The sequence below is a fragment of the Augochlora pura genome, chromosome 3, assembly GCF_028453695.1.
Source record: "Augochlora pura isolate Apur16 chromosome 3, APUR_v2.2.1, whole genome shotgun sequence".
Lineage (NCBI taxonomy): Eukaryota > Metazoa > Arthropoda > Insecta > Hymenoptera > Halictidae > Augochlora > Augochlora pura.
Genome location: NC_135774.1, coordinates 24,762,962 through 24,790,703, shown reverse-complemented (window position 1 = coordinate 24,790,703; position 27,742 = coordinate 24,762,962). Strand labels below are relative to the sequence as shown.

Sequence of the window (27,742 nt, the reverse complement as noted above, 5' to 3'; positions counted from 1 at the left end):
GTAGGGGAACCATTGCGGTCATCGGCGTCATTCCCTACTTTCGTCTTGTTCAGGCTTTACTCACGATTAAATTGGGTTTCCCCTACTCTGTTCTGTCGCCAAGGAAACAATGACGCTAAGTATTATGCGTAAAAGAATTTAAAAAATGTTACAAAAATTAGTTCAGTTAACTATATGTTATAGTAATGGAGTTTAACATAATATGTAGATGGTGAATGCCTAATATTTCGCACCTCGAATAATCATCAAACGTAAATTCTGTTGAAAAGGTCAGAATGCTGGAAAGAGTCAAAGGAGTATTGGGAATTACCATTTAACGTAAACAGAAACATTTCAACCCTATGAAAAGATGTCTGGTAAGTTCTTACTCTGTAGCAAATAATTTAAATTGTAAACTTTCTTCAAGTCCAAAAAGTGGATCAATGTTGACTTTAAAGAAAGGGATTTGATGGTATGTGTATAAAGGTAAATGAATACGCAAGGAATCGAATGCGAGTAAAAGTAATTTTATATTTTCAAAAAAGTGAAGGGACGTAGATTTAAATTATGAATTTGTTTCCGCCAGAGTACGACGATATCTACTGCCCTCTGCGTGAAACGGTCGAATCAGGTCGAATCTCTGTTAGCTACCCCCACTACTATCCTTTGTAGTGGCAACGAATAGAAGGGGTGTACCCCCGCAACTTGACTCGAGCAGTGTATTTATGTACATAGAGACGGAACGGATCTGCGATTGGTCGCTTGAACGTGACGTGCGTGTGTTGACGTTTCGTCAAAACAAAGCAGAATCAGCCGGCTCGCCAAGCATTTGATCACGGTGACTCGCCGCGGATGCGTCGGCGCCTGTGTTAGAGAGAAGTTGTCGAAAAGTGTCTGTTGTAGTTGTAATTATTGTTAGTAAGTGCCGCGTCCGCTACTAGTGAAAGAGCGAGTGCCTTAGGTCATTGTGATGTCGTCCACGGTAAAATTTACCTCCGACGAGAGCTTAGGTGGTGAGTAAACTTCATTTTACGGATCGATGGGAGCAGCTGTCAGTCGAAACACCGCGGCCATTTCGCGTGTTCCTAGCTGACGCGTAAACAAACGCGATCTCCTTTTCTTTTGCGTCGTAGATTGTAGACGTTCACACCTACGAGTTACTGTCCACCGGTACATTCCCGACGTTTTCCATCTTGAAACTATCGAATCGTCGGGACGATGCCGTTGTAAATTAAGCGTCTACGTTTCGGAAATTTTGGCGCGCTCGTCTGCTTTTAAAACAGTATATGCGCCGGTGGTTAACATTGCCGAACACCATGTCGGCCATAGATATGTATGCGAAAAGAATGGCTCGTGTCGTTCACCAGTAGTCGACAGTATTTTGTTTACTAAATAATTTACTCGCCGCAAAATCTGCGTTGTTTCGATTTCTGATTCGGGGAAAACGCATCGAGTGGCAATTGCTCCGGGTCTTCGTCTGTTTTGTAGAAATCGATTGGGTGGCCGCGGATCTTCATTTTTATGCAAATCGAGTTTTCGTTGTTGATTATTGCACGCGAACGAGAATTGATCTGAACCTGTTGCTTTGGCTATGGGAAAAAGCAAAGAGATCTTATTAAATATCTGTGGAATCGTTTAGTCGGGTCGCAGTCTATTGATCAGTGACATTTTAACAATTGTATGGGAACCACGTTAGTCAAGTGTTGTATATCGTGTGGTGCAAATTCGGCTGGTTTGCAAGTCGATAAATACCGCATTGCAGACCTTCAACGAAATTTTTAGAAGATAGTTTTACGATGTTATAGTCTTTATATCCGTCTTTTGTTCTTCAGTTTATCACACAAATGACACTATTGTCACAACAGTGAGTACGAGTGCACTTTATTCGATAAAGAAAGATAACTGCGATAGCGTTAACGGATAGAAAGCAAAAAATTTGAAATCCTGCATATTTTTATATTATCAAGTACTCGACAAATTTAGAGCTCGAAAAGATTGATAAAAGAGTGAGTTTCCATTGATTTATATATGATACCGAAATCAATAGAAGTTTCAAGCCCAATAAAACAATGGATAACATTTCGTTCGGGATGTACGTTATCTTTCCACCATGAAAAATGAAAAATAATACCACCGTTTCGTAGTACGTTCAGTCGACTGCTCACATTGAAATACTGTTTCTGTTAAGGGCTCGATGGATAAAATAGCTTTTATTTATGTTTCCGCAAGGGACCATCTGAACCTGAATAGCTATTCCGAACTACATTCATGACGATGATTACGATCTTTGCAGACTCTGAAAGTTCACGATTTTCGGAAGAAACTTTGCGGAATTCACACGTTGGCAACCAATAATTTTATTAGGTCCTATAAATATTTGTCACCATTTGTGATCGTTCATCAAAGTCAGCTGTAAATAGACCTCGTTCTTGCTTTTTGAAACACTCCCCCGATTCCGAATACTAGACCATTTTGTGCCGCGATTTTTACCATCGCGAAAGCCTTAAATTGTTATCGTGGTTGCTGAAACCGAAGTCTGTCATTACGTCTGGTTGATTGCCCACCTTATCTACTTTCAAGTATATGGAGTACGCAACAGACCTAAAATTCGACGAAATAAAATTCACGTCCGTCTAATAAAAATGGAAAGGAAAAATTAGCACGCGCGGGTTCCGGCGTCAGGGTATCAGTCAACAATTGGGTCACTGTCCCGCGGTTCACTCGAACCACCGGCTCTATTTACACGAATCCGAAGAAACGTGGCACTCGGCCAAGTTCAGGGACGCCGATGTGTGCAACCTGTTTCGCTTCTGTTTTCCTATTGTATTGCTAGCTTTCCCGTTGGTTTTCAATTATATACCGGAAAATCGTCGAAGTCTAATAACGTCGGGGAAGCAACACGACGGTGTTATCAAGAGTTTACCGTGACGCAATGTTTCCCTTCGTCGTACAGCTGCAGAACAGGTATCGGCCGCGTACCGTCAGCTGCGATAAAACTTAGTCGCAATAATAATACTGTCCAAGAACGATGAAAAGTTCTTGGTTATTGTTACGCTACGGGTGGTTTCCGCTCGTGCGCGCCTAGAAATTCGTTTGTTTAATATATGTATAAATCCTCGTAGTTATAGACACGGAAGATGCATTTTTTTATCGAGGGTGTCCGCTTTATCCCGCTCCCAGAGGCAGTTAATCATTCCGGTGGTAACGGTATGATTCAACGGGGTTGATACTCGAGTTCCTGACTCTCATTAAAAATTGTCCCCAAGGAGAGGCAATTCTAGCCGCATTCGACGTATCGGGTTCGAGATAATTTTAGCGTCCAGACCGGACGCTTGATAGAGCAAAAGTTTTATCGTTTCCTGAAGAATGCTCCCTTTCCGGAAGCCTTGGGCGGGGAGCTGCGCAGCCGTGTTGTCCACTCGTGCTTACGTGACCATCCTCAGGAGCTCTACGTAGGATGACGTCAGTTCTCGGTCGCTGTTTGGCTGAAAAAGTTGACCTGTGGCCAGGGTTCGTAACCGTCTCGTACGTGATTCGACTCACGGCTCTATTGTGGTAGGTGCTGCTCGCACACCTGCTCCTAGGATGTAGGGACAGTTCCCACCTCAAACGGGCAATTTTCTTGAAATCTTTCTGTTTTCAAGGTTCAAACCACAACCTAAAGTATCCAATGAATGCTTATATTGTAACTCGTTCATTTCTATTCTGACGCGCTGCAACAGTTGCAATGCAGGATCACAGAAGCTTCCTTCCAGCCATGTTCTTGCAACGGAAATGACTGCTTAATCAGGCTTTCCGGCCATCCAAACCCTAAACGATAATTGTTATCTTATGACGTGGAACGTTCTCTCGATCGACCAACTTTTAAGTTGAGAGCTTTACAGAAATTCGGAGAGCTGAATCGACTACTAGTTTTGCGGCGAATGTTGTAGAGACTGTTCTGTCTATTTTTAGCAGAGACGCTTCTACCTTTTGATCGTTGTGTACTATGTTACATCGCCCGCCCTATCACGCCTCCGGAGAACGTTAAATTGAAATGACGGACCGATGAAAAGGGGGACACGTTTGCGTCTATTTTTAACCATAACACCCGTTGGTGGACCTTAATTCAATTTATTAAGGCCACCTACCCGCCGTGATTTCGCGGCACGTGACGTTTCCTGGTAATTTTCGTGCGTTCATCCCGGCGACGATGTCTCCCCTCCTAGCGTAGTCGGACACATTATCACAGCGTTTGCGATACGAGCTCCTATTTTCCATGGTTATCCCCTAGAGACTATACTAATTTAACCATTTGCACTCGAAGCCATTTTAAATCTAGATCCAAAGTAGCTATTTTGACCAGCTTTATTCCCATTTTATATGACTTAGTATAATTTATGCATATAAAATTCAATCTTGTGACTCGTAAAACTGTCACGCTGTTAACAGTCTCTTAAATAGAAAGCTTTTTAATAATGTCAAAATTGTTTTGGAAATGATATAACAATTTTCAATGGCGCCACAGAGGCGCCACTCAAGTGCAAAGGGTTAATTTTTAATGCACGGATTTCTGTAAGCTATCGTAAGCACGAAACCTACCAATGTTAGTTCCAAATGTCTCATTTTAAATTGAGTGCCCTTTTCATAAGACGGTGTATACAATCCGCTTTCAGAGCCCTGTAGGCTCAGACTTTATTACCGCCTACGTTAATTACTGCCGGAGAAAAGATAATTGCCGGAGCGACGCGAAAATTGATTGTAGGGCTTGAAAAGCGAGTCTCGGATTATGGGAATCAGGGACTTTTTCTTCCCCGGTTACCGAGCCAACAAACAACAGCTAATGGCGAGAGCTCACCTTTCTATTTGCAAATAATCTCGCTAAGTGGATCTCGACGACTCCGGCCTCCGGTGATGTTGACTCCGGGCAACTAAAAGATTTAGCTATGGCGGCCGTGCCAGCCGTCCGCGAGCCAAACGCGGCTTAAATATTCCCGAAAATAGGTCGCGGCTTGAATTCGCAGGTTCCCCGTCGATCCGCGATTACACAACCCCTTTTTTTTTACCCTGCCGGAGACACCGTTTACACGCCGGCACTCTGCAAAATGAATAAACTTTTCCACAGACAACCGAAAAGTTTCGAACTCTTTATATCTCGCGATGTCTTGCAGCGCGGAAGCTCTGCGAGAGAAAGTACCTGCAATTTCCCTATTTCTCTGTTTGCTATAATAGTCCGTGTCCAATTTTCGAAAATTCTTCTTTCGCTTGGCTGAAACGCTATTCTGTCGAAAACGGAATTTTTTAGAGCACTCGAATTGTTCTCTTTGTGCGTGGTAGGCGTGGCCTCGCTGCGCAGCGCGTTTGGTGCTCGCGCGCTCGCACTACGAGCAAGCGTTCCACCATGAAATCGGATACAGGCAGAGCGAATTCGCTTTATCGCGTTTGAAATTCACGTGAACCGGTAGCATAAATTCACGGAGCCATCGTGGCCGGTGCCACTTCGCGAACTAGTTTCGCTAACGCCTCTTAATCGTTCATGCGTTTCCCGCGTTTGTCTCGACTGCATTTCCGGTGTCGAGAGTCCGCGCGATTACCGAGAGCGGAATGATCGACGATAACACAGAATCGGAGATTGTTATTCGTCAACAGGGTAGCAGGTACATTCGGGTTGCTTCTGCCACCTCCTCTTTTTCCTTTTATTCTTCGTTTGGTTCGCTTCGAACGCGGCCCGGTGCCGTTGGACAATAGCGGACAGCTTCACCAATTGTCGCAACCTCTCGATGTTTACCCTGACCTTCTCCCGGGACAGCACGTAGGAACAATGGAGTATTTTCTCCAGTTCGACGTAGTTACCCTTACAGTCGGTCCTCGCAATCATTTTCGTAGCTGGTCAATTGGATCACGGTGTCCAACCGCGACGACGACGACTTTAATCGGAATTTAATTAACGAGCGGATCGCCGAGTCGCTGGAACCAAAACATTTTTCCTGTCGCCTTGTTAACCCTTGCCACGACGAAAATTTCTAATCTGGTCTTGGGGACGAAATAAAATTGTCGCCGCTTCGCCGTTCGTATGGCGTTTCAGCTTGCGATAGGAGAGCACTTGTGCACCGATAACGGGACTAATTATTCTGTAAAAGTATTTGTGAAGTTGGGTCGGCAACGCGGAAGGTTAATTTATCGTGAGGAACGTGAAAGGCGCGACGAGTTCTTTGACGTGCGAAGCCGTAAAGGACAAAATAAGAACGACAGTTGATTACCTCGACGTTGCGTTATTTATTGTCGTGGTGATAGCTGGCGTACGCGTGCATGTAAACATGCATACGTATAGGTGCACGACGTACATATGTAGTCGACGTTGTATCGCGGCTTATCGCCTCGCCGCCCGCCCGATACGAACATTATAAAGCTGCGGGTGATGTCAGGGAAAACCGCTCGTTACCCCCCTCGGCTACGATAATTAAATTCATCGGACCGAAATTGTGCCATCCGATCGATTCTAACCGCCCGCGGACGTGTAATTGTTTAATCCCCGTGTCCGGAGGGGGCACTACATACATCTGTCGGATTCGAGTTGCCGTTCTACGCGATTGATATTCTCCGCGAAATATTCGAGTCCGGCACCGCAACAACTTCGCTCTGGCGAAGCACAGCCGACGCATAGAAGAGGCACACGGTCAATGAAGTTTAAACGTCGCCGGCACAAGGAGAAGAGATAGCCCTTGTCAGGATTTATTACTCTTGAAATAACGTAATGATCGCGCGGTGCCGACGGCCGTATGTTTTCCAAGCGGGCCAAATTGCAAATACGTATATTAATCCGAAATAATTGAAAAATAATTGACTCGATAAAACGGGCCGCACGAGAAACGTAATTGCTTCGCGACGAGGTCGTTCTTTTCACGCGTCCGATACGAGGTGTTAATTACGGATTCGCGATTACTTGTAATCTTTACCGGGGTCTGCCAATAAAGAAAAAGGAAGGCACAAAAACCCCTGGTATCTGGCAATTAAAAACGGATTCGTGACGGAAAACACGGCGGGAAAATCGGCGAAAAATTGTGTAATTTGAAACAAAAAAACCCGGGATACGTGGATAGATTCGCGTGGAACCATCGCAAATTGCATCTTCCTTATCGTAGAGTTATCTTCCGGGAATTGTCTATCTCGCAGCAAAGTGTTTGATCCGCGTCGCTAATTAGCAAAATAGCGTGCAGACGAGAGAAAGAGAGAAAAAACGCGCCGTGGCGTGCCGAGCGTCACGTAATACATTCCGTTCCGCTTCCCAAGTCCGCGAAACGTCGAATAGATCTTCATTAATCGGCTCCTTCCACGTGTCTATCCCGACGATATCGCGTAAGAAGAAAAAAAAAGAAGAAATACATTCGCTTGCAATAATGAATCAATGAATCGATCGTTCTTCGGATGACACCGTGCGTTTCGACCAATCGATGCCGTCCCACCCGTCGCCGCTAATATTTCGTCGCAGTTATCTGCTATTGCGAGACGCGGATTGCGTTATCTGCGGAGAGAGAAGGCGTTTTTGCAACGTGGCTAATTGCGGGTAGAAGAAAATCGTGCGGACGCCGCGGAGAAATCAGATCGCAACGCGTAATGCGCCAGCTTCGTTAAAGCAAACACTCGCAAGATCCTCGGGCGACTTCTGCTTTAATTCTAGCTCGTCTTTTCTTTGCAATTTTCCAAGCTACGGTTGCTCGTCGTACAATTTCCCCGGCCGTGGTTCCTCAGCGTCGAACGACGCTACATCGTTGATGATTACAGCCGAGAACTTGTTGTTTTTTTAAGTAATTTAATAAATAAAAGGTAATAGTGATTAGTAATAAATAAATAAAAAATCGCTTGAATTTATCTACATTTTTGAATTTTCTAATTGTCAGATTTCACAAAATTCGTATACAGTCCAACCTGTTTTTTTTTGTGCGGTAGATAGGGACTGCATCGAAAAAGTTTCACTTAGAAAATATGTCGAAGCTTCACGAAATAGCAAGAAAGTGCTTTCCAAACAAAATAAAGAATTAAATTAGACATTGAAACATTTAAAAAAATTTTAATTGCTAATTTCAAACATGGAGAAATTTTCGAAATATATGTAATTCAATACTACTCGTCGTAGCTCAAAATGCGCATATTTTTGCGATAAACTAGTTCGTAATCGCTTTCGTCACTTGAAGATACTACAGTTGATTTATTTCAAAAGTCAACTATAATAAACTGTTTTTTTTATTTATTTTAAATTCAATATGTCGATATTCATATACGGCACGAAAAAAAGAATCGCATAAAAAAAGACAGCACAGAAACAGGTTTGACTGTAATTACTTTTCGAAACTCTACTAAACCACGTCGAAGAAGTTTTCGTATTTTTGCGCTCGGACGCACGCGACTCTTCTGATCAATATTGGAAGGATTAAGTTGTAATCCTCCGAGTTTTACGAAAGTCTTAAAGTGGCAATCCGGCGATTTTCAATTCCCCAGAGTAGCAAATCCGAGAACCGCGATTCACCGAGTCGTCGTTTCTCAATTAATTATTCTTCAGGTTCCAAATATCAAAGTTGCATTTTCTGGAGATCGCAACGGTAGATAAGCTGGATGAGTTGTGATCCAGAAGGTCCGAAGCTAGGTCGATGAATCACCGTGAAACAAGAATTGCATATATGCCGGCCCTCCATCGTGCGAACACGTGACGATCGAGCCGCGTGGAATCTATACGAGGAACACGGGGGGCCGTTCGCGTATCGATCTGCACGTGTCTGCAACTGGAACGCAAACTTCCCCGTGGCGTTACGTTTTCGTAATTCGATCGATTAATTTTCCTTATGCAATAATCTGTAGCGATAGTCGGTGCAACAGAAGCTGGAAACGAGCGCGCGTCTCTCTTGAAAACCGTTTAACGCTTTATCGATCGGTCGTCCGGTCGTAAAAATTTTCGTTTCTGTTTTGATTTTATTTATCATATTTAACACGTTCGTCGCCGCGTCACCCATATCTGGGTGACATTAATTTCTGACCAATTTTGAAAATTTATTTTTATTGGCTATCGGTCGATGAAGTGTTAACGCTGCTGGTCCTCTATCGCTAGAAGTTATCCGTCGCAAGCGTCGACGTTGAGAACAATGGGATTGACTGGTCCGGATCGATTAACAGTCGTACGGCGTTCCTTTGCGGAAGATAGATTCTCTATTTAAATCGCCCCACGTCGGGGTCAAGCGTATAGTCTTCGCCGGTGACGCGTCGCGATCTGCAATTACTACGTCAGATGGTAACGGACCTTGCCCATGAACTTCTTCCGTAATCGAATCAGATTGCTCGATAATAGACATTCGGGATCGACGATCACGTTTCTGAATGATTCCCGTCGCTTTCGGATCGCGTTCCATCGCACGGTCTATACCTGAAAGCTTGGTTGTAATTATCGTTCATTTAATATTTTCCCCTCCGTTTTAATTCGTTTCCCATGACCAAGCCTGCGAGTCACAATAATTCATGAAAATTGTTCGCGATGGTTGAGTAAGAAGCTAACAATCAACGTTGCAATCGAAGCAAACAAACCATTGTTTAACGACCATTATAGCGAATCTTGTTACATCAGTGTCAAAACACACATGTTTGAGATTGACGTGAATTGAATGCTGGAATGACTACTGGTCTGGGGATCTCTCTACAAGCTTTTGTAGATTAACCAGCAGAAACAGCGCCAGAGATTTCTTTATCTAAAGCGTCCTAAAGAACGTCAGTTTTGCACCTGTTAATTCAACAAATAGCTAGAGTGGGCCGCATTAATATTCGGACACCATCGTATTTGAAAAATTTTTACTCCTTTTTTTTTTATTGTTTGTTGAGTTAATGAATTTATAGGTTTTTAATAAGTCAGAACACTCACTTTATATTCTACAAACATAAGTTTTATTTACATAATTTGTTTAGTTTTATTGTTAATTGATGTATATGTGTATTCTTAATGAAGTGATTATAATTTGTAAAGTGTCCGAATATTTTTGCGACGTCGAAATTAAACACTGGTTCATCTGATATCAATTAACAATAAAACTATACAAATTAAGTAAATAAAACTTATGTTTGTGGAATCTAAAGTAAGTGTTCTGACTTAATAAAAAACCTATAAATTCATTAATTCAACAAACAGTAAAGATACGGAGTAAAAATTTCTCAGATACGATGCGGTATCAAATATTAATATAATATTAATGCGGCCCTCTGTATTTAGAATAAAATTGTGTTCGCGCCTATGCGCGACGAGTCCGTCGACTCCTTCTCGACCTTCGTTTGACGAAGGTAACAATCGCGCCGTCGCTTCGTTTGCACAGCGAAGGGTGCATTGCATTAGGAATCGATGGAAAAACGGTATACTGTCAGGCTCGTTTGCCTGACCGCTGACTCAGGTGTCCTTCCTGTATAGTTAACGATGCTTTCAGGCTAATGGGCTTTCTAGTACCTGCTAGGTTGCTAACCTACGTCCGTGTTTTGTTCGCAGAGTCGTGGGTGGAACTGAATCATGTACCTGACAGGATAACGCCATTGCCGTTCAGCAGCGGCGGAGAGGAATACCTGCGACTCCTGAGGGAGGCACAAAGGGATTCCACACAGTCATCTGCGAGACATTCCTTGGCTTCATCCCGCCGGGACACGCCAAGAGACAGGTAAGCTACCAACACCTTGAAATCCTAATCTTCCTCCGACGGTTCGTAATATAGGAAACGCAAACTTCGGGATGCCATGATCCATTATGTAAACACGACCTCTATAGTTCAAGACCCTGAAAGGGTCGAAGATCTCTTCGATTGTCTCCGAAGACTGCAACGAGAACGAACCCTAGCCATACTAACTGATAGATATCCGATCCTTCCACTGAACAATTTTTAACTCTAGCACAACTCCATCGTGGGTGTTGCGGGCGATTCAAAATAAAATCCGAAGATTAAGTATTATTTATTATTTCCAAGATATAAAACAAGCCAGAAAGTCATTTTTGTTTGTCTCGTCATAAAGTATGGCATGGGTCGGAAGGATGAAGGAAAGCTCAATGTTTTAGTATTTATTTACACGTTTGCTGGACAAATTAAAAATGTCTTGGATAATCCCAGGGAAGCGTACCAGGGTTGATACATCTTTTTAACTTGTGTCCGGATCATTGGGCAATCCCGGGTAGCTTCAACGATCCAAGTGATCGCGTTAAAAAAAGTATCCGAGCTCGTTATTGGTACGAAGAAACGGTTACGAAACCCGATACCGAAGACACTTGAACCCACCACCGGTAATCGATCGCTCGTTGGCAGAGAAAGGAGTGGCCCGAGAAGTGCAACAGTGGTGGCTCTTGTATTATGAAATCGGTCTACCTTCCAGAAGCCGAGTTCGTGTCGAAGCTCCACTGGAAAATCTGGTTTCACTTTGCCAGCCGACGGGCGACCAGGAAAAAGAAAGAAAGAAAGAAAGAAAGAAAGATAACTGGTTGCATGAGTCAGAGGATGCCGGGCTGCATGGCACACTGTTAGTGGATCTTTTTCTGGCCGGTCTCTTTGTACATGTGGGCGTTGGTACGCTGCAAGGACCGCGGCGGGCTGGACCGAAAGAAGGAAGAAAGGGCAAACAAACCGGCTCGCTTACCGAGCCGCACGTCCGTGGACCTGACTTTTTTTGCTCGGCTCTCTCTCTCTCTCTCTCTCTCTCTCTCTCTCTCTCTCTCTCTCTCTCTCTCTCCCCCTCCCTCCCCCTGATTGCTTTCTTTTCCCCCCCCCCCCCCCATTCAGCCGGCGAGGAGTTCTCCTGCCAACTTAACTTGAAATTCTATCGCCCGACCCTCCTTCCAAAAAATCACTCGACGACGTTTCGGCTCAGGGAACCCTAATAGGACACTCTAAAAAGCAGATTTGCATTTCCGTGCTTTTACGACCTGTTCAGCAGCAGTCTCCTTCATTACCTTGCGCACTCTAGCCCGCGGTTCCGCTACGGAGGCATTTGGTGCCCCCTGCGTTCACTCGGCGATACTCATTAAACTGCGGAAGTTTATGCAAATTTTTATTTTCATCCGCTATTTAAAAACGTATCAGAATTAAAGAGACGCTTCCATCGTTAACTGAAAGGTTGCTCGTTGTAAAAAGAAAACAGTAATGCTGTTAAAACTCGTTAATTTATCGAGTTTCTTCAATTTTAAAAATCTTAAAAATCGTAAAGATTTTCACTCTGCTAATTATTTAAGTTTGAGGTCTTTTCTTCGGAGTTTCACCTTGCAGTTTGAAAAACTGTCCTTTACTATGCAGCCTACTGCACTTAACCGATGATTGTAGCTTTAGAAGAAAGACGTTCTGTGTTTTCATCTAACAGTTCATCGTGGCTCCATTACGTCCTTATTCGATCTATCGTCAACTCCCAAATACGACATAACCAGAGTTATTAAGGCCACGCAATTCGAGACGTAGATTACTTATCACATTTTTGCTCCTGCCTCTAGGCCAACTGCCGAGCCTCCGACGACTCTATAGACTCTTCGGTCGCGCAGCGTAATTCAATTCGACGGTACGCGTCGTGTCCGTCGAATTCTTGGAAAAGCTTTCGCGCGAGGAAAGCAAACGTAGCGATTTACGACGCAGTTCTTTTCACAGTTTTCCGAGTGTGTTCGGCGCTATCGTTTCTTCAATGCCGCCGGCCGATGAGACGACGGGCGGGCACCGTGTCGTCATCGTAGATAAGCGGCGTGGGCCGCGTCGCGGCAATACGTATTGTCCTATTCGAAGATAATCGGGGTAACGAACTCCTGCCTCCTTCGAGTTTATCGTACTCGGCTCTTCATCCTTGTTCAAGCCCCCCCTCGTGAGTCAGGATCGTGTGCCGTTGCAGCGACGCAGATGTTCGATGAGGTCATTGTTGTTCGCGTTACGAAGAGCTCGTGCACTATCGTCGTAGTTCATTGGGAAGGATCGATGAGGAATGCAGAAAAACATGGGAACACGTGTATTGTACGATCGCGCGCGGAGGTCAACCGATACAAAATCGCGGGAGTTATCGATGAGTGACACTCTCGAGAATGTTTACGCATGTTCGTAAATGGTGCCTGACGATTGTATGCGCGTTCACCGATTTTCACGGTATCGTGTAAATAAGAGAATGTTTGTCGTTGTTGCAGCCCGAAGAGTCCGCCGAACAGTCCCAACACGGAACTCTCGACCGAGGACGAGCTCAAAGGAGTCTACATCAATTACAGCTGCAACAAGGTCAGTTCGTCATCGATTTCCGATAGCATGTAACAGCAGAATCTTTTTCGGCAGTCGTTGGAACTATGGATTTTTACGCAAATTAATAATTGCCTACGTTGACATAACCTGACATAACTTGAAATTCTGTTAACCTCTTCGCCGGTTTATTCGTTCCGATCTTGAACGCCAGATAAAATTTAGTACTTTCTGCCTGGGACAGGGTAATAGCGCCGGTTACTATGGGGTGATCAAATTCTGCGCCTCTTTTTTTAATGAATACAAAAATATATTCGATAAATATAAAATACAAATTAAAGGTGCAGCAGATAACCTGCCACGGTAACCTGCTCGATTTCCCTAGAGGTGCACAGCGCCATGGAATCAACCATCATTTGTCTCCGGAGCAACGAATTCGTATTCCCGGCATTCCCTGGCGAAATCGAGTCCGACGACACTCGTCCGCCGGTCTATTTTCACTGGAATTTCACGGCGCGGCGTGCAACTGGTTTTATCGAGCGACGCAGTCAGCGAAGTCCACGGCTCGTTGACTACTCGTTCCAGCCCCTTCCGTATTTCTGGGTCACGGGGCACCTGTTCGGTAACGGGTTCGCGTGATCGTCCCTTTGTCCCTCCGATCGATTCGGTTTTCAGTGCCGTGACGTAGGGAAAAGCTACGAACGAGCCGACCTAACGGGGTGGTAAATACACGTGCGAATCTATGGTTCCGATAAAACGGTGGGTCCGTCTGTTTACGAACGGTCCACACACGGATTACGTATTTGTCGCTCGAACAGCGCAACGATCGCGTATGGAAAATGCCCGCGATGTTTTATCGTTCCGCGCGTAAACAGTGTTTAACAAGTTCGGTAAATACGGACGGCGGGGCAGGTTGACTCGCGACACACGCGAGAGAGATCATCCTCGTTATCGTGTGGGAAACGATGCTCGGAAATAGCAACAAAGACAATCGTATCGGCGGAATGAGTAATAGCGATAACGAGCCGCGAAGGAGCCGCGTTAAAGATTTTCCATGAGTCGTGGTACGTTGCTCAATCGGCGCGTTGTTTCGCGAGTCGGGGGCGTTCGTTGCGATCCGGTGGTTGTTCCACCGTTTGCTGTCCCCACCCACCCACCCAGCGAGCCGCAGGTCTCTCGAGGTCTTGGAAAGTGCAGCAATCTCTTTACTGCCCGGTTTCTTTGAGCCGCGCGTTCGGCCGTTCAGATAACCCATTATAAATAGAATATATCGCGAAGAGGCGCGCCGCCTTTTCTCGAGGTTGCACGAACATGCACCGCGAAGACGCTTTTCTCTCGCCGCGGCTATTTTAATCGCGCGACGAGGCGCGTTCTGTGTTCGTCGAACAACGGAACGAGGTCTCCGCGGGTAATGCGAATGAACGGCCTTGATAAAACGGCCAGCCGCCGCCAGTGGAACGGCCGTTTCCCGCCGGCGATTCTGATCATTCGACGACGCAGAAACGGTGCCCGATACGGCGCCCGATGCACGTAGTATGTATCACCTTGCCAGCTTGTCACGCAGCTTCTGTTCATCGAGGCAATCAGCCTCGCAAACGACTGATGCGTCCAGGATCTACTGCGGCGCGGTATCATTGTTCATTTGTGACCATAATTATGAAAGTGGTCTATGTCATACATTTCTTGTTTTGAGATATTTAATGAATTGCATTTGCAAAAATTAAAATATATTTTTACATTGTGCGATCTTTTTATTTAGAATTTTATTATTAGTCTTGATTAATGGAAATTTATTATAAATATGAAATTTTCTGTGAATTTCATATGAAAATGTTGTTTTTAAAGTTTGAATTGACTTAGACGATTTACAAAATTAACTGAATGTCCTATAAATAACTTAAAGCAATAAAGAACTATGAGTTTTATTTGAAACAATAACTATAATGAAATAATTTACATTTATTAATGGTTCTAAAAAAGTAATGCATTTTTATCATTTCGATTTTTTAAGATTTTTAAAATGTTCCTGGAAAACTGAAGGAATGTATGGTAGTAAACGCATAATATTTTTGTTTTTCTTCCGATACTGGAAAAACTGTTTCTAAATTTACAGTGTAATCTTGGTATGATTCATCGGAATATGATAACTGTCTTATTCTTTTCCATTTCTTGGAAGTTTTATGTGGTTGTATAATATCTGCAGATTACAACGTATCCGAATAATAATTAACATATTCACATAATAAGTACGGTGTCACTAACTTACCTGAACCGCTATTTGTCGACACATAGACAGGAATGAATTGCCGTTTCTGTTATTATTTGATTGTCATTTTTCATTTTATCGGCTTATTATGTAGTTCAGAAACGCGTCAAAGAGGAGCACGCGCAGTTTTCAAGTTATGTTTGTATAATTTCTTTAAATTGTTGACTTAGACCACTTTCATAATTATCCCTAAATGAATTCCATATAATGTTGAAATTACAACCACCATCTAATGGTTAATTTTTGACGATATTGTAAAAATGACAATGAATAAATTTAGTCTAAAATAATATGGTGTAAAATAACTGATAAACTCATTTTTTAAAATTTTGACTCATTAGCAGAATAAACGGTTTAAATCATAATGAACCGAGGTACGTAAACGTTTGAGGAGTGACGTATGAAGAATTTAATGATATCGTTACCTTTGTTTTTGACAATATATTTCTATCAAAATCGTGATCGCGATGGCAAAATTTTCATTTCGCATAGAGATCCGCAGTCTGAATATAATTAACAGAGTAATAGGACTGCCTAAGGAATTCGTTTAGTGGGCAGACGTTATTTACATTAGTAATCATTCTATTAACGCCTGTATGGAAGCCATAAAGGGGTCTGCGTTGTTCGATATAAATTGCGATGTGTTAATCGAGGAACAGGAGCGTTTATACGCTATGTTTCTAAAATGTGGGGCAGTCGACATTAAAGTTGATCACTTTACAGACAAAGTTGACGTCATAACATTTCCTTTTATGCTCTAAAGTGGTAATACCAGTAAACCTTGGAACAGGTTAGTAATTGTGGCAGGTAATAGGCATTACCACGGTCGTAATGCAATGTGCATTGTATCTATAAACATTGAAATTCTTCTGTGTTCAGAACGTGTTTCTAATGCGTTTACCTCTTGTTTTGCAACAAGATCTCATCGAATCGAGATCCTATTGACAGTCCATAACATTATGGTACACTGCACTGAGATTTCATCCCATTTAATGCTCAATTATATCACAACAGTACGCCAGTGAAAGATGCATTTTCACTCGATATTATAGCATTTGAAGGTCACAACGTAAACATTATGTTCTAGCGCGTCTGCTCCATCCAAATTCCTCCGCATTCGGATCGGATTTCCAGCGCATCTTGTTGGAACACGATCCGAACCTAGATCCTATCAAAACAAAGTTCACGACGTCGCGGTTCGTTGAACCTAGGGGGGGGGGGTTCCGGCTCCGTTTCACCGCGAGCCAATTCACCTAACTTCTGTTGTACTTTGGTAACCTGTTGCGAACCCGACGGGTCAACTCATCGCGTCTAGAACTACTACTAGGAGAGCCTGCGGACAAACGCGCCGCGTGCCAAAGGCTCGATCGATTCCCGCCTCGCGGAGCGCGCGGAATCGATGGAGCCGAACGCAGGCCCCGGCTACATCGCCGGTCCCTTGAGGCGCGCCGTGGATGGCGCATTGCGAGTGTGTTCACGCGAAACGAGCATAACAGAGGAATTAGCATAATCCCACGCGAGCGCATTGCGACCGAACGTCTGCTGGCACTGGCGAGCGTTTTCTCGGGTAGGACCGGTTTTTGCGCGCGCGCTGCGCGGCGCTGAGAATTGCGAGCCGATTCGCTGCCGAGCGGATCGCGTGATCCTCGTAACGGGGAAATAGCGAACGCACGGGTGAACGATCTAGAAGCGCGCAACGTATGCGCCAGTCGTGCACGCAAACCGCTCGAACGTAAAAATTGAGAAATCCAGAATGCGGCGAGTGACGCGCGTTCCATTTCGTTTCACGATCAAACCGACTGCATTGTCGTTAGAGAGATGCACGCCTGCGCCACTGCAGAAACTTCCTCGACTGATTCATCGATGATTGCTGGGGACGTCTTTGCCTTCGATGCTAGTGTTTACACGACCGCAAGCTAGAGGCGCACCGTGTGCCTATAGTTTTCTTATAACGCGAACAATTACGGAACTACGACCGAGCTAGTTTCCCTTTTTCGAAATCGGGTCGATCAGTTATTGATGAGGTCGGATTGCGTCGTGTGCTCGGCGTTTAATTGAGTCACACGTGTCACTTTCGCGCGGCTTACCGGCAACTTTGCCAAGGTTTTTGAACCGGACGTAGTTCGAAACTACGCCCGGCTCTTCCTGGCTGGAGCGAATCAGCCGTTGCAATCTAGGGCTAATAGGATATCGGCTCGGCGCAATGGATACAATGGAACCTAAGTGCAAAACCTACGCTCTCCTTCAATGCGCCGCGAGTCGGTGGAGGTAAATGAAGCTTCCGCTGTACACACGCTGAGCGAGTTATTATAAAATTGGGTTGAGCGCGGCTTACGTCGAACTACAAGTCGCTCCTTGGAAGTCTCTTACGTTGGAGGGTCTAATTGGTCCCGAGATTCATCGCTCTTCGTTTTCATTCTTTGTTGCTTAATGTTGCCAGAGAAACGGCCAATTGACAGGCAAACATCGTCGAAGCAGTTCGAGGTTGATTCGGTAGAACTTTTGCATATGCATTGTTGCATAAACAATTTGTCATTTGTCTCATGATTGGGTTCAAACGGAGCCATGACCTTTCGTGTATACAAACATTTTGGATTAAGATATTTTTGTTATTATTGTCATTATTTTTATTACTATTGCGTCACCGTACTTTTTCCTTTTTAACCTACTTAGCACCGAACAACCATATATCGTTGTTGGCTATTGTCGAAAAGATACTTCTCTTAATATTTTTATTAAACAACAATATCATTTCTCATTTCTTCTCCCTTTTTGAATTTGTTATTTATCAGGCTTTTCAAAATTCTTGCAATTTCTTTCCGAAAGTTTGTCAAACTTCGCCAAATGAGTTTTAAAGAATACAAAAGCATACAAAATTCATCAAAATGTCGTAACGGCCAAGGCAGACCTCGAGTTCGGGGTCATAATAGACCCGAGCATGGAACGGCATGGTTCAATCGCGTCCTATCGTTCTTTACTGAAATTCTCGGTATTCAGAAATCTCGGACCGTTCGCTCGCAATTAGCTAATGTTGCTAGGTTTTGTTATCCGTGCCGCGGCTAGAAATACGCTGAGTTTACAGAGCACTCTAATGCGTAGAAAGTCCGCGGAGCGTGTTTTTCCGTGTACACGCGGAGCGGACCGCTCGATAAAAATTTCTCTTTTGCCTGTTACGCGACGTACTGCGCGTAACGCGTTCCACTTCCGCGTAATCCGAGCGAGGAGTCGCGTTTCCGTGAACCGGTTCGCGTAAACGACGCTTTTCAAGGCGCCCGTAATCCTGCCGTGCGATTTCTCGGTCTCTGATTGGCCGAGGACAACTGGACCACCGGTCGTACACATCCCAACGACTGGTCGCTGTCGTCGCGTTGCGAAATTTCTTCGGCTGCCACGACAAAACAAACTTAAAATTTCTATAAAATCAATGAATTTTATTAAATCGAATTTTATTAAAACTTATTAAAAATAAAAAGTTCATTTCTACGACGTCGTTTACTTTTTTAACGTCCGTACGGTTTTTAGATCCCAACGCAATTGGGAAAATATGCTATCGGGTTGTTGAAAAAGTTATTCCGATTATTTTAAATTAACATGTTGGATGTAGCAAAAAGCCTTCCCGCAATAAATTCGTAACTCTGCATTCTATTTATTCATAATTATTCCGAAATGTAGTTGCGGGACGTTGGATTGTATTGTCGATGATAACAAGTTTATACGGATGTCGTTACGATGAGTCAATTGACGTCCGAATAAATGAATTTTTGACGCAAAATGGAAAGCGAGAGTTCGATTAGTTTGACCTCTTCCCAGCGTAAAGAATCGCGAAACGGTGGGTAAAATGACGAAAGAACGACAACACTCCGGTTAAGCGCGTCGCCTTGACCAATCCGGAATTGTCCACGGATCGGACCACTCACGGCATCGAATCAATTCGCCGATGGCAAAACGTGCGTGACCTGATTTCGGCCCGATCGGATCTCGTCGACGACTTCTTTTTACGTTTTTGACGCTTTGGTCACCGGTAAGAAAGTGACCGACACGGTTCGCCGAAGCTAGATCGATTCTCCCACGTTCCCGCTACTTACATCGATCATTTTTTTCGAGATTCGAATATCGTTTCTTCGGCACTCGATGCCGGAACCAATTTGGCCTGCGCGCGTTTTCGAATAAATGGTTTCATTGAGCGATGTCTAAGAGAGTCGTATTGTTAGGTAAGATCTTTAAAGAAATGAAAGGGACCTTTGTTTCTGATCTTCCGACTTTCCCTCCGACCTGTCGCTCCTGTTCGCCTTTAACATGCTAAATACCAAGTCCGTTCGCTCTTCCTTTACGTTTAGTCCGCGCAACAACGTTTCGCGAAGGCTATGAGTCACCGTATTTTAATAATGCTCATTGTAATTCTGTTTCGTAACAAGTAATGTCTAGGTACATTCTTTTTCGAATTGCGAACGCTTTAAAATTTATCTGTACAAAAGAATAGCATTTGTTAAAGTGATATGCCTGCGATGACCGGTAATTAACGTATAACGAACGGAAAGTATAGTGTCAGTGTCAGGCGACGACCGAATAAGTATATAGAGCTTAACTCCTTGTGCTATAATAACGAGTTAGACTCGTGATACAGATTTTTAATAAATATTAATATTATTAATTTCCACTATATCGAAATAAAAATAAATTATTCTTTCGTGAAAGTCTAGAAACGAAAGTACACAAAGATAATGAGAGAAAGAAAAATTGTCCGGTTCTATTAAAAAAATATTAAGGATAAATAAATTCTAATCAAGGCAGTATGGAAGGAATGGTAGCGCAAGGGGTTAATGTGTTACGAATCGTCTCTAGTTTCTCGTAGCTTATAAAAAGCTGCCGCGAATCATACAGACGTGCTTCAAACTCTCTAAAAAAACCCTCAAAGAGCCCTTAAAGCGTCGTTGAAAATTGTATCGAAATTTTCAAGTCACAGTTCGAGTTCGCCCCCCAACATTTGACCAGGAATTATCCCACGTGGTATCCGCATTTGGAGCGCCCAGAATGCTATAGCTCACGTTCATCTGTTTTTAAATCGGCTCGCCTGGATTCTCCGAGTCGGTGTAGCGATAATTTATCGCTCCCTTTCCACCGGACGGAGAAATAAAACCGTCGCGTGGATCTGTTTATTGCTGCCGTGGGTGGGAAAGACACGTTAAAAAAAGAGCTGATGGCTCGATTTGGAAACGAACGTCGAAACAAGTCCTCGGAAAAATTACCGGTCGCGGTTCGCTTGCACGGGAATAAGGTCTGATAATCAATAAACTCGTTACCTCGATAACGAGTCTCCACTGATAAAGATAAGACCGTGTTTCCCTCCTCGAGTTTCTTTTTACGATAAATTCGAGGACGTCTCGCAAGTATACAATGTTGTGTTAGCAATATTAATGACCCTGTCGTTGATTCGATCAGCGCAGCTGGCTTTGGGCGACGTGTGTCGGATCGAAATCGCGACCAACGGCGATCTCGCCGTTCCGAGTGCAACGTTCTGGGATACTCGTCGGAACAGCCAAGGTCTCGCCGAACGCGTTGCGATGCGCCTAACTGGGCCTACGGCTGATGCGAAACAACCTTAAAAGGCTTTCCCAGCGAGCTGCCGCGACACGTATCGCGAATCGCGTCGGGTCGGTCCGACGCGGCACTGTTGAAAACGCGCGTCGCATGGGTTTTCTAAAACGGGTCTTTTCGATGTCTATCTTTCGATGGGACGAGATTAAACGAAGCTGATAATTCGAGGCTAATGGGTGCTCTCGAGTGGCTCGCTCTCAGCGACGATTGTTCACCCGATTTCTAAATGTGCTCGACGCAAACGGTGCGTCAGTCTCTTACTGCGCTTCTGTCTGGAAACGGGAGCTGACCATTTTCACGGTGCACACTCGTCATCCATTAGAACCGTTTAAATCTCTTCGACAGTGGATAAATCTGTCGAGCCAGAAATTGAACAAAACCACCGCACTTAATTGGCGAATAATCGAGCGAGGAGCGTGCACGCATGTGGGCGTTGTTATATTACAGACCACATGCGATTTATAATTGATTATTCAGGCACGTGGGTGATGCACGGTATTTAGGCCAATGGCGGGACAGAGAGCTACGAGAAAGATATCCTCGAATATCGATCCTCTTCGCCGCATTCCCGCATACGTAATTGAGTTTTGGTCGGTCGAAATTGAAAGGGTGAGTCAAGCGGAAGCGTTCCTACGTTCCCCTGCGTCTCTCACGGACGATGTCTTCCGGTCAATGCGGTTCTTCGACGGAGAACGCCACGGAGAATCGATAGCTTTATAATTCTACGTCGCAGACGGCAGAAACAGGAAATCGATATAATAAACGGAAAATATTCCGAGAGCATGAAGTGTCACGGTGACTAGTACACGCGTGCGACGATCTCTTTTGGCGTCAATGGAAAACACGCAAAAGCTGTTTCGAGAGCGGGTGCTAATCCATAGTAAGTTGTTATTACGCGTTGCTCGAGACTTACAGCCCACCTTTCCGAGAAGTAGAAGGTCGATATAGTACGCGAAACGAAAACACAAAGTGTCGCAATGATCGATACACGATTCGAGGTTTTTTTTTGGCGCCACGTAGAAAACACGCAAAAAGCTTTTTCGAGCAATTTGGAGCAGCGGGTAGTCTCGTTGCTGATTCATAGAGAAGTCTTATGACGCGTCGCTCGAGTCCGACTGGGCCACTATTTCGAGAAATGGAGCGACTGCCTCGGTTGACGAGCTTGGCGAACGATTTAAATAAATTGGTCCGTGGTTAACGAGCGTGTAACGCGGCCGCAAATAATCCCGCGTATCCCTGGCATTGTTGCAGCCGTTCGGCCGCATCGTTGTCGCGTTCGCGCTTGTCGTTTAACGCGACGGCGCGCGTTGCATATAACTGTCCGCCCGGCGGCGTCGTCTATGCAAATGCCCCATCTTCGCGAACGACGTCGCAACGCGGGAAACGGAACGGGGAATGGCTTTAATGATTTGTAAATATGCCGGAAACTCCGGGAAAACTGGTTTCGTTCGGCTCCGGACGGGATTATCTTGAACCTCGACGTGACCAGATTTTAACGAATCTCTTGATCGTTTAACTCGATAATTTTTTAGCAAATACCGGGAACAAGCGTGTGACCGCAGACGATTAAAGCTGATACGCGATTGAGGTTTCGCTGCAATAATATTTTCACCGCTGCGCGCCGCTCTTCCGGAACGTTTCTTTGTTTTTTTTTTACGAGAGGTTCACGTAAGAGAATCGTTAATCTCTTAGATCTCTGATCGTCGAGTACATTCGTCATGGAGAAAGAGAACGGCTTTTTCCGTGTTGCGTGAAACTTGCTCGTTCTACGATTTTAATTGAAATTTATCGTGAAACGGTAGTAATGCTTAAAATTCTGTGCAGGAGCGCAGTTGCAATGCAAATGCCTTCCGTGCACTCCCCTTCAAATTGTGCGCGTTGCGAACAATATTTTCCTGCAATATAACACGAGAGTTCTGTTTATCAATACAAGCTGAAGTCTCGGTTTCTTCGTCGAACAGTTTAAATAATAGCAAAGATAGCGGGAGTCGACGTAGAAAACCGTGAACCGTATTATTTACGAGTCGACGCGTGTGTGCACTATCGTTTCCGTAGACTCGAGTAGTGCACAGTCGACACGTGAAACAATTATTCGGAGCGCAAACAATTCATTTGCGACGCGTGCAAACCGAACGCGGCATCGACTTTTCAGCATAAACAATCATTGGAGTGGAAGCAGAAGTTCGAAAACGAAGCTGCACGGTACAATTATAACGAGCGGAGCTCGCAGCGACCCAGCGGGGTATTTAAATAAACGAAAATTTGACTATCGGGGTCTCCGGTATCGCTATGACCACATTTACACATCGAATAATCTGCCCAAACAAAGAAAAATCTGTTTCCGGGGGCGGAGTGTTTGCGCAACGAATTAGGATTTTTGATTTGCGCCGCGGTCGATAATTCGCGAGGCGTTATCGCGGCGATGATAGCGATAAGCCCCGAGTGTTAGCAGTCCGATCACGGCGAACATGCTAAAAATAACGGGGGAACACCTAGACCCCCGTTGAATAGCTTGGACCGCGAAAGTAGACCGTCAAATTATTTTAACTATCGACGATTTGCAGTTCGTGTTTCTTTACTTGCTTTGAAATATGCTTCGCGCGACATGTTTCTGGGCGTCGAATTAAAGATTCGTTTCATCGATATAAATTTATACGAATTGATAATTCAGGTAGGCAAACAATGGATATGTGTTGTTCTTTGTACGCTTGACGAAACGTGGGTTACACGAGGAATCGTCGAGGGCCGCGGTGGGACGCGCCACGCGCGCCAAATTTAAATTTAGGCGTGCCCGCGACTCCGAGGATTGTTTACAAACAAACGAGGCGTAGTTGATTTGTGACGCGCGTACGAGAGGCGATATCATGATTGCGATCGTGTCTCGGGATTGGCCGATGTCCAATAGAAGTTATCCTTGGTCGCGGCTCTCTTGCCGCCGCCCGTGGCTTCCCCGGTATAGTCATTCATAGATAAGAAGCACTGCTGCGACTCATGTTTATTTCTTCGAACAATCAACTTTTTCTTTTTTCTTGTACAGAACAAGATAGCAATGAAAATAATTGCCCTCGTTGCACCATCGTTTCAACTGTAAAACAATTGTAAAGCACGATATTTAGCACGATAATAGTGTAAACTGTCGCGTGAGATACAGAATAAGATGAACGTTTGAATGGACGAGATAACTTTGAAAGAGTTATCGAAGTATTAATTGTTGGTGAACTTAATGCTATATTATAAATTCATCTCTTGTTACGAACTAAGATTTAATCACTCGAGTCTCGTTTGACAATGTAGAAAAAAAAAACATTGATGCAGTCGGCTACTGTTAGACTGGTCTATTGTCTTCGCTGCCAAAACAATCCGCGACAAAGACTGCAGGTCTCGATCCTGTTGCGCAACAAACCGCGGTCGATTCGCGATCACTATCGAATTCTTCCGGGCGACAGGAAACTGATCTCCGCATCGCGTCGGTTTCCCGTAGCGTCAGCCTAGCAGAAAAACCTGGCCGAGCTTTGTGTTACACGAACAAAACCGGTAAACCGATCCTCCGCCGACTTTCAATTCAATTCAGACACGCGTGTGCATCTTCTGTTTCACTGGACGACACGTGATCCCGCTTCGCGATTTAAATGCTCGCGAATCCGATTCGCGAGCGGATTATACGAGCCCGACGAGTCCCGTTCGAATCAGATTTCGTTTCGTTTCGTTCGGATTCTTTTAACACTGCGCTTTTCATTGTTACAGGAACCAGAGCTTTTGGATAAGAACACCGACTGGATCTACGAGTGGAGTTCGCGTCCGGACCAAGCGCCCCCAAAGTATGCAAATTGTTCAGTCCACGTGCAAGCCGTGCACCGCTTAAGCAGAATGCCTAAAATGTCTCAGTTACTTATGGTCGCGCGAAAAACAAGGGAACAAAGTGACGCTATTTTTAGAAGCATATTTGCACAAAGAAATTTTTTTCGAAAAATAATTTTCTAGGTTATAAAAATATTTCTGATAAAATCATGCTTTCAATCAAATTCTGGAGGATTCATTTTGCATAGAAAAATTGTTACTTTGTCTTGAAATGCGTCTTTGATTCGACTATAAATAACTGTGGTACTTTTGTATTTTGATTTAAGTGATTCACCGCCCGTCCAGCCATCCTCTCTTTCCTAAATTCGTTTCTCTGTATTATTCTTGCACGGTTTTCCTTGCTATAATCGTCGCGCAGATAGTTCTATTTGTAGCGATAACGAGATCGCAGATTGTATGCGCTACGCAATTATACGACGTTCATAATTGGTACAACCCACTGCTAAATGATACATAATAAAGCCGAACGAGGACTTCTATTTTATTTGTACGATAAGCTCGGTGACAGAATCAATAAATTTCTATTTGATCTAGCACAGGAAACTCTGTATTTGCAATAGTATCTAAATGATGAGTCTGTATTTGTACACTGATGTTTTTGTATATACAGACTTAATCGGTACTGTACATATTTTTGAGAAGTCAAGACAGTCCGGAGAAAAACCTTTCGGTTATTTTATCAAGAATTCTTCGAACAGCTGTATAAAATTAGATGTATATATTCCTCCGGGTGGTCTGCACGCGTTGCCCGTTTCCTTTGAAATAATAATATTAGTTTAAGAATTTTTCCCAAAGTTCCATATTGTAGACTATTTTATACCGCCATCTGCTTCATAGTTTACTAACTTTGCAACTCAGTGTAGAGGCATAATTTACGTGTGGGAATTCTTTGTCCTAATTTCCTAAGTTCTAGTTCACTTTAAACTATAATTTACTCCATAGCCTGCTCCAAAGTTTCTAACACTTTGTAAAGGTGTAATTTTAATTTGATAACTTTTAACAAAGTTCCATTTTACGTCGGAACACTTTCACAGTCATTTTTTTATTGGCGTTTGAAGAAAACTTTATTCAATGGCTATTTTATTTTAGAGATTGGAAATTCAAGCATCCTCTTGGAACGAACAAGAGAAAATCCTATAGCATCCGAACTACGAAAGTTGGCAAGATTGGCCTGTTTTCCAAGGAGGTCCTATATACACTTTTCATAACAAACATTTTGTCCGTGTTGGTCGGCGCTGGATTGGGGTAAGCATTTTATTAACTTTGTAGAATAATAAACTCCATTGGTTTCCTGTTGTTCGATCATGGCTTCTCTCCCAACGATTCTCTTTCGATAACACAGCCAAGAAGCTCATGTAGCGATAAAGTTTTGTAATAGTTAGAGAATTGTCGGAAGCCCGAAGAAAGCTAGAGCGCTGAAAATCTGAAACTGAATGAATGGGGGGTGAGAGGGTCACGAACGAGTATACTAAAGACCGTATCCTTTTGTAGGGTATGGTTGACCAGGCGAGGATCGATAACGTCCAGCTTGACCATTGAGTGAAAGAGTTCCCCAGTCAGGACCGCGGACGTATCAGGATTGCTGCGCTTGTGTTTGCAAAGGAACGGAGCGACGAGTTGGTCCATAAACGTGTTGCAAAAGATAGAAGACTGAAGAACGAGCGGGTCTATCGAGCCTAAAACATGAAGCATTACATTAAAAAAAATAGATGAACAAAAACACAGTAAAACCGACAACAATCAAGAGAAACAGAGAGAGAGAGGGACTCAATTTCGATTAGCCTCCTCCTCCCCCCTCCCCCCGATTTTTAATATTAGCTCCATTCATCTAAACTCTTTCCTGCCCGACAGACAAAACTTAAAGCTACGGTGTGCGCCCATGGCACACATTCTTTATTATCCTGTAAGCTGTGTACGCAATTTGCATATGTTTAGAATGAGAAAAGGGAAGATACTTGAATACCATGCAGACATATACAGAGACACGTACACGAAACATACACAAGATTAATATGATTTATTATTATAGTCTAGCGCGTTGTTGATACAACAAGGAACATGTCCATTTTATACCGTTTCTAAATGCGTTTCTATCTGCGATAGTCTATAGGTATAGCTTGGATAGTATTTATCTATAATTAATTATTAATTGTTACACGGAAAGGGAAATGTTGAGAACAGATATAGAATGTTTATGAGCGTGGTATAGAGAGGGAAGAAGTGGTATCATTATGAACGAGTATAATGATAGGAGATGATTACACAGAGAAGATTTAGGAAAGGAAGATTGCGAGAGACATTCGACTGCATTGAAATCGACATTCAATGCGGGCACGAGTAGGCAAATTTTGTTCGAGTGTGATACACGTTGTAGAGAATCTATGGAGCTTATGGTATCTTCTTTCGAAGAAGTAATAATTTAAATCTGTTCGTAATATACAAGTACAATAAGGCGAGAGTTTGTTGAAAAATGATTTACGATGTATGTTCTCGTTAATAATTCGTTTTTATCCCGTTCAATTAATGTTTATTTCTTTTCCTTTTCTGTGTTTGCGACTTTACGATTGTCGAGGACGTATAAGAAACTGTAAAGAATCATTACGATTCTATTTTATATTTTCAATTCGTTAGAAATTAAGAATTGGCATAATCAAATATATGTGTTTGCGTTGATTGGCGTGTTTCTAATCGTATATATTCATTAAGTGCCACCCTCGGCAGGAAATATGCAATGATATTTTAAACAAATATACTAATCAAATCACACTGTTCTGTGAAGATAACAAAACATATGCTGTATACATACATAATAACGAATATAATTCAATATTATGTTTGTAAACGATTGATCTCATTGCAT

General features: G+C 43.6%; 1 protein-coding gene across 2 annotated transcripts; it reads left to right on the top strand.

Annotated features, from left to right (window-relative positions):
• The first annotated feature begins 274 nt into the window (after positions 1-274).
• Positions 275-27,555, top strand: Bnip3 (BCL2 interacting protein 3). 2 transcript variants are annotated; one of them, XM_078177134.1, is made up of 6 exons: positions 275-356; positions 10,472-10,637; positions 13,118-13,205; positions 24,769-24,842; positions 25,972-26,127; positions 26,374-27,555. In XM_078177134.1, the coding sequence occupies exons 1-6, from the start codon at positions 350-352 to the stop codon at positions 26,423-26,425; spliced, it is 543 nt and encodes a 180-aa protein (XP_078033260.1). In that variant the 5' UTR covers positions 275-349; the 3' UTR covers positions 26,426-27,555. The 2 variants fall into 2 exon arrangements, with proteins under 2 accessions (XP_078033260.1, XP_078033259.1); XM_078177133.1 differs by lacking the exon at positions 275-356 and adding an exon at positions 764-992.
• The last annotated feature ends 187 nt before the right edge of the window (positions 27,556-27,742 follow it).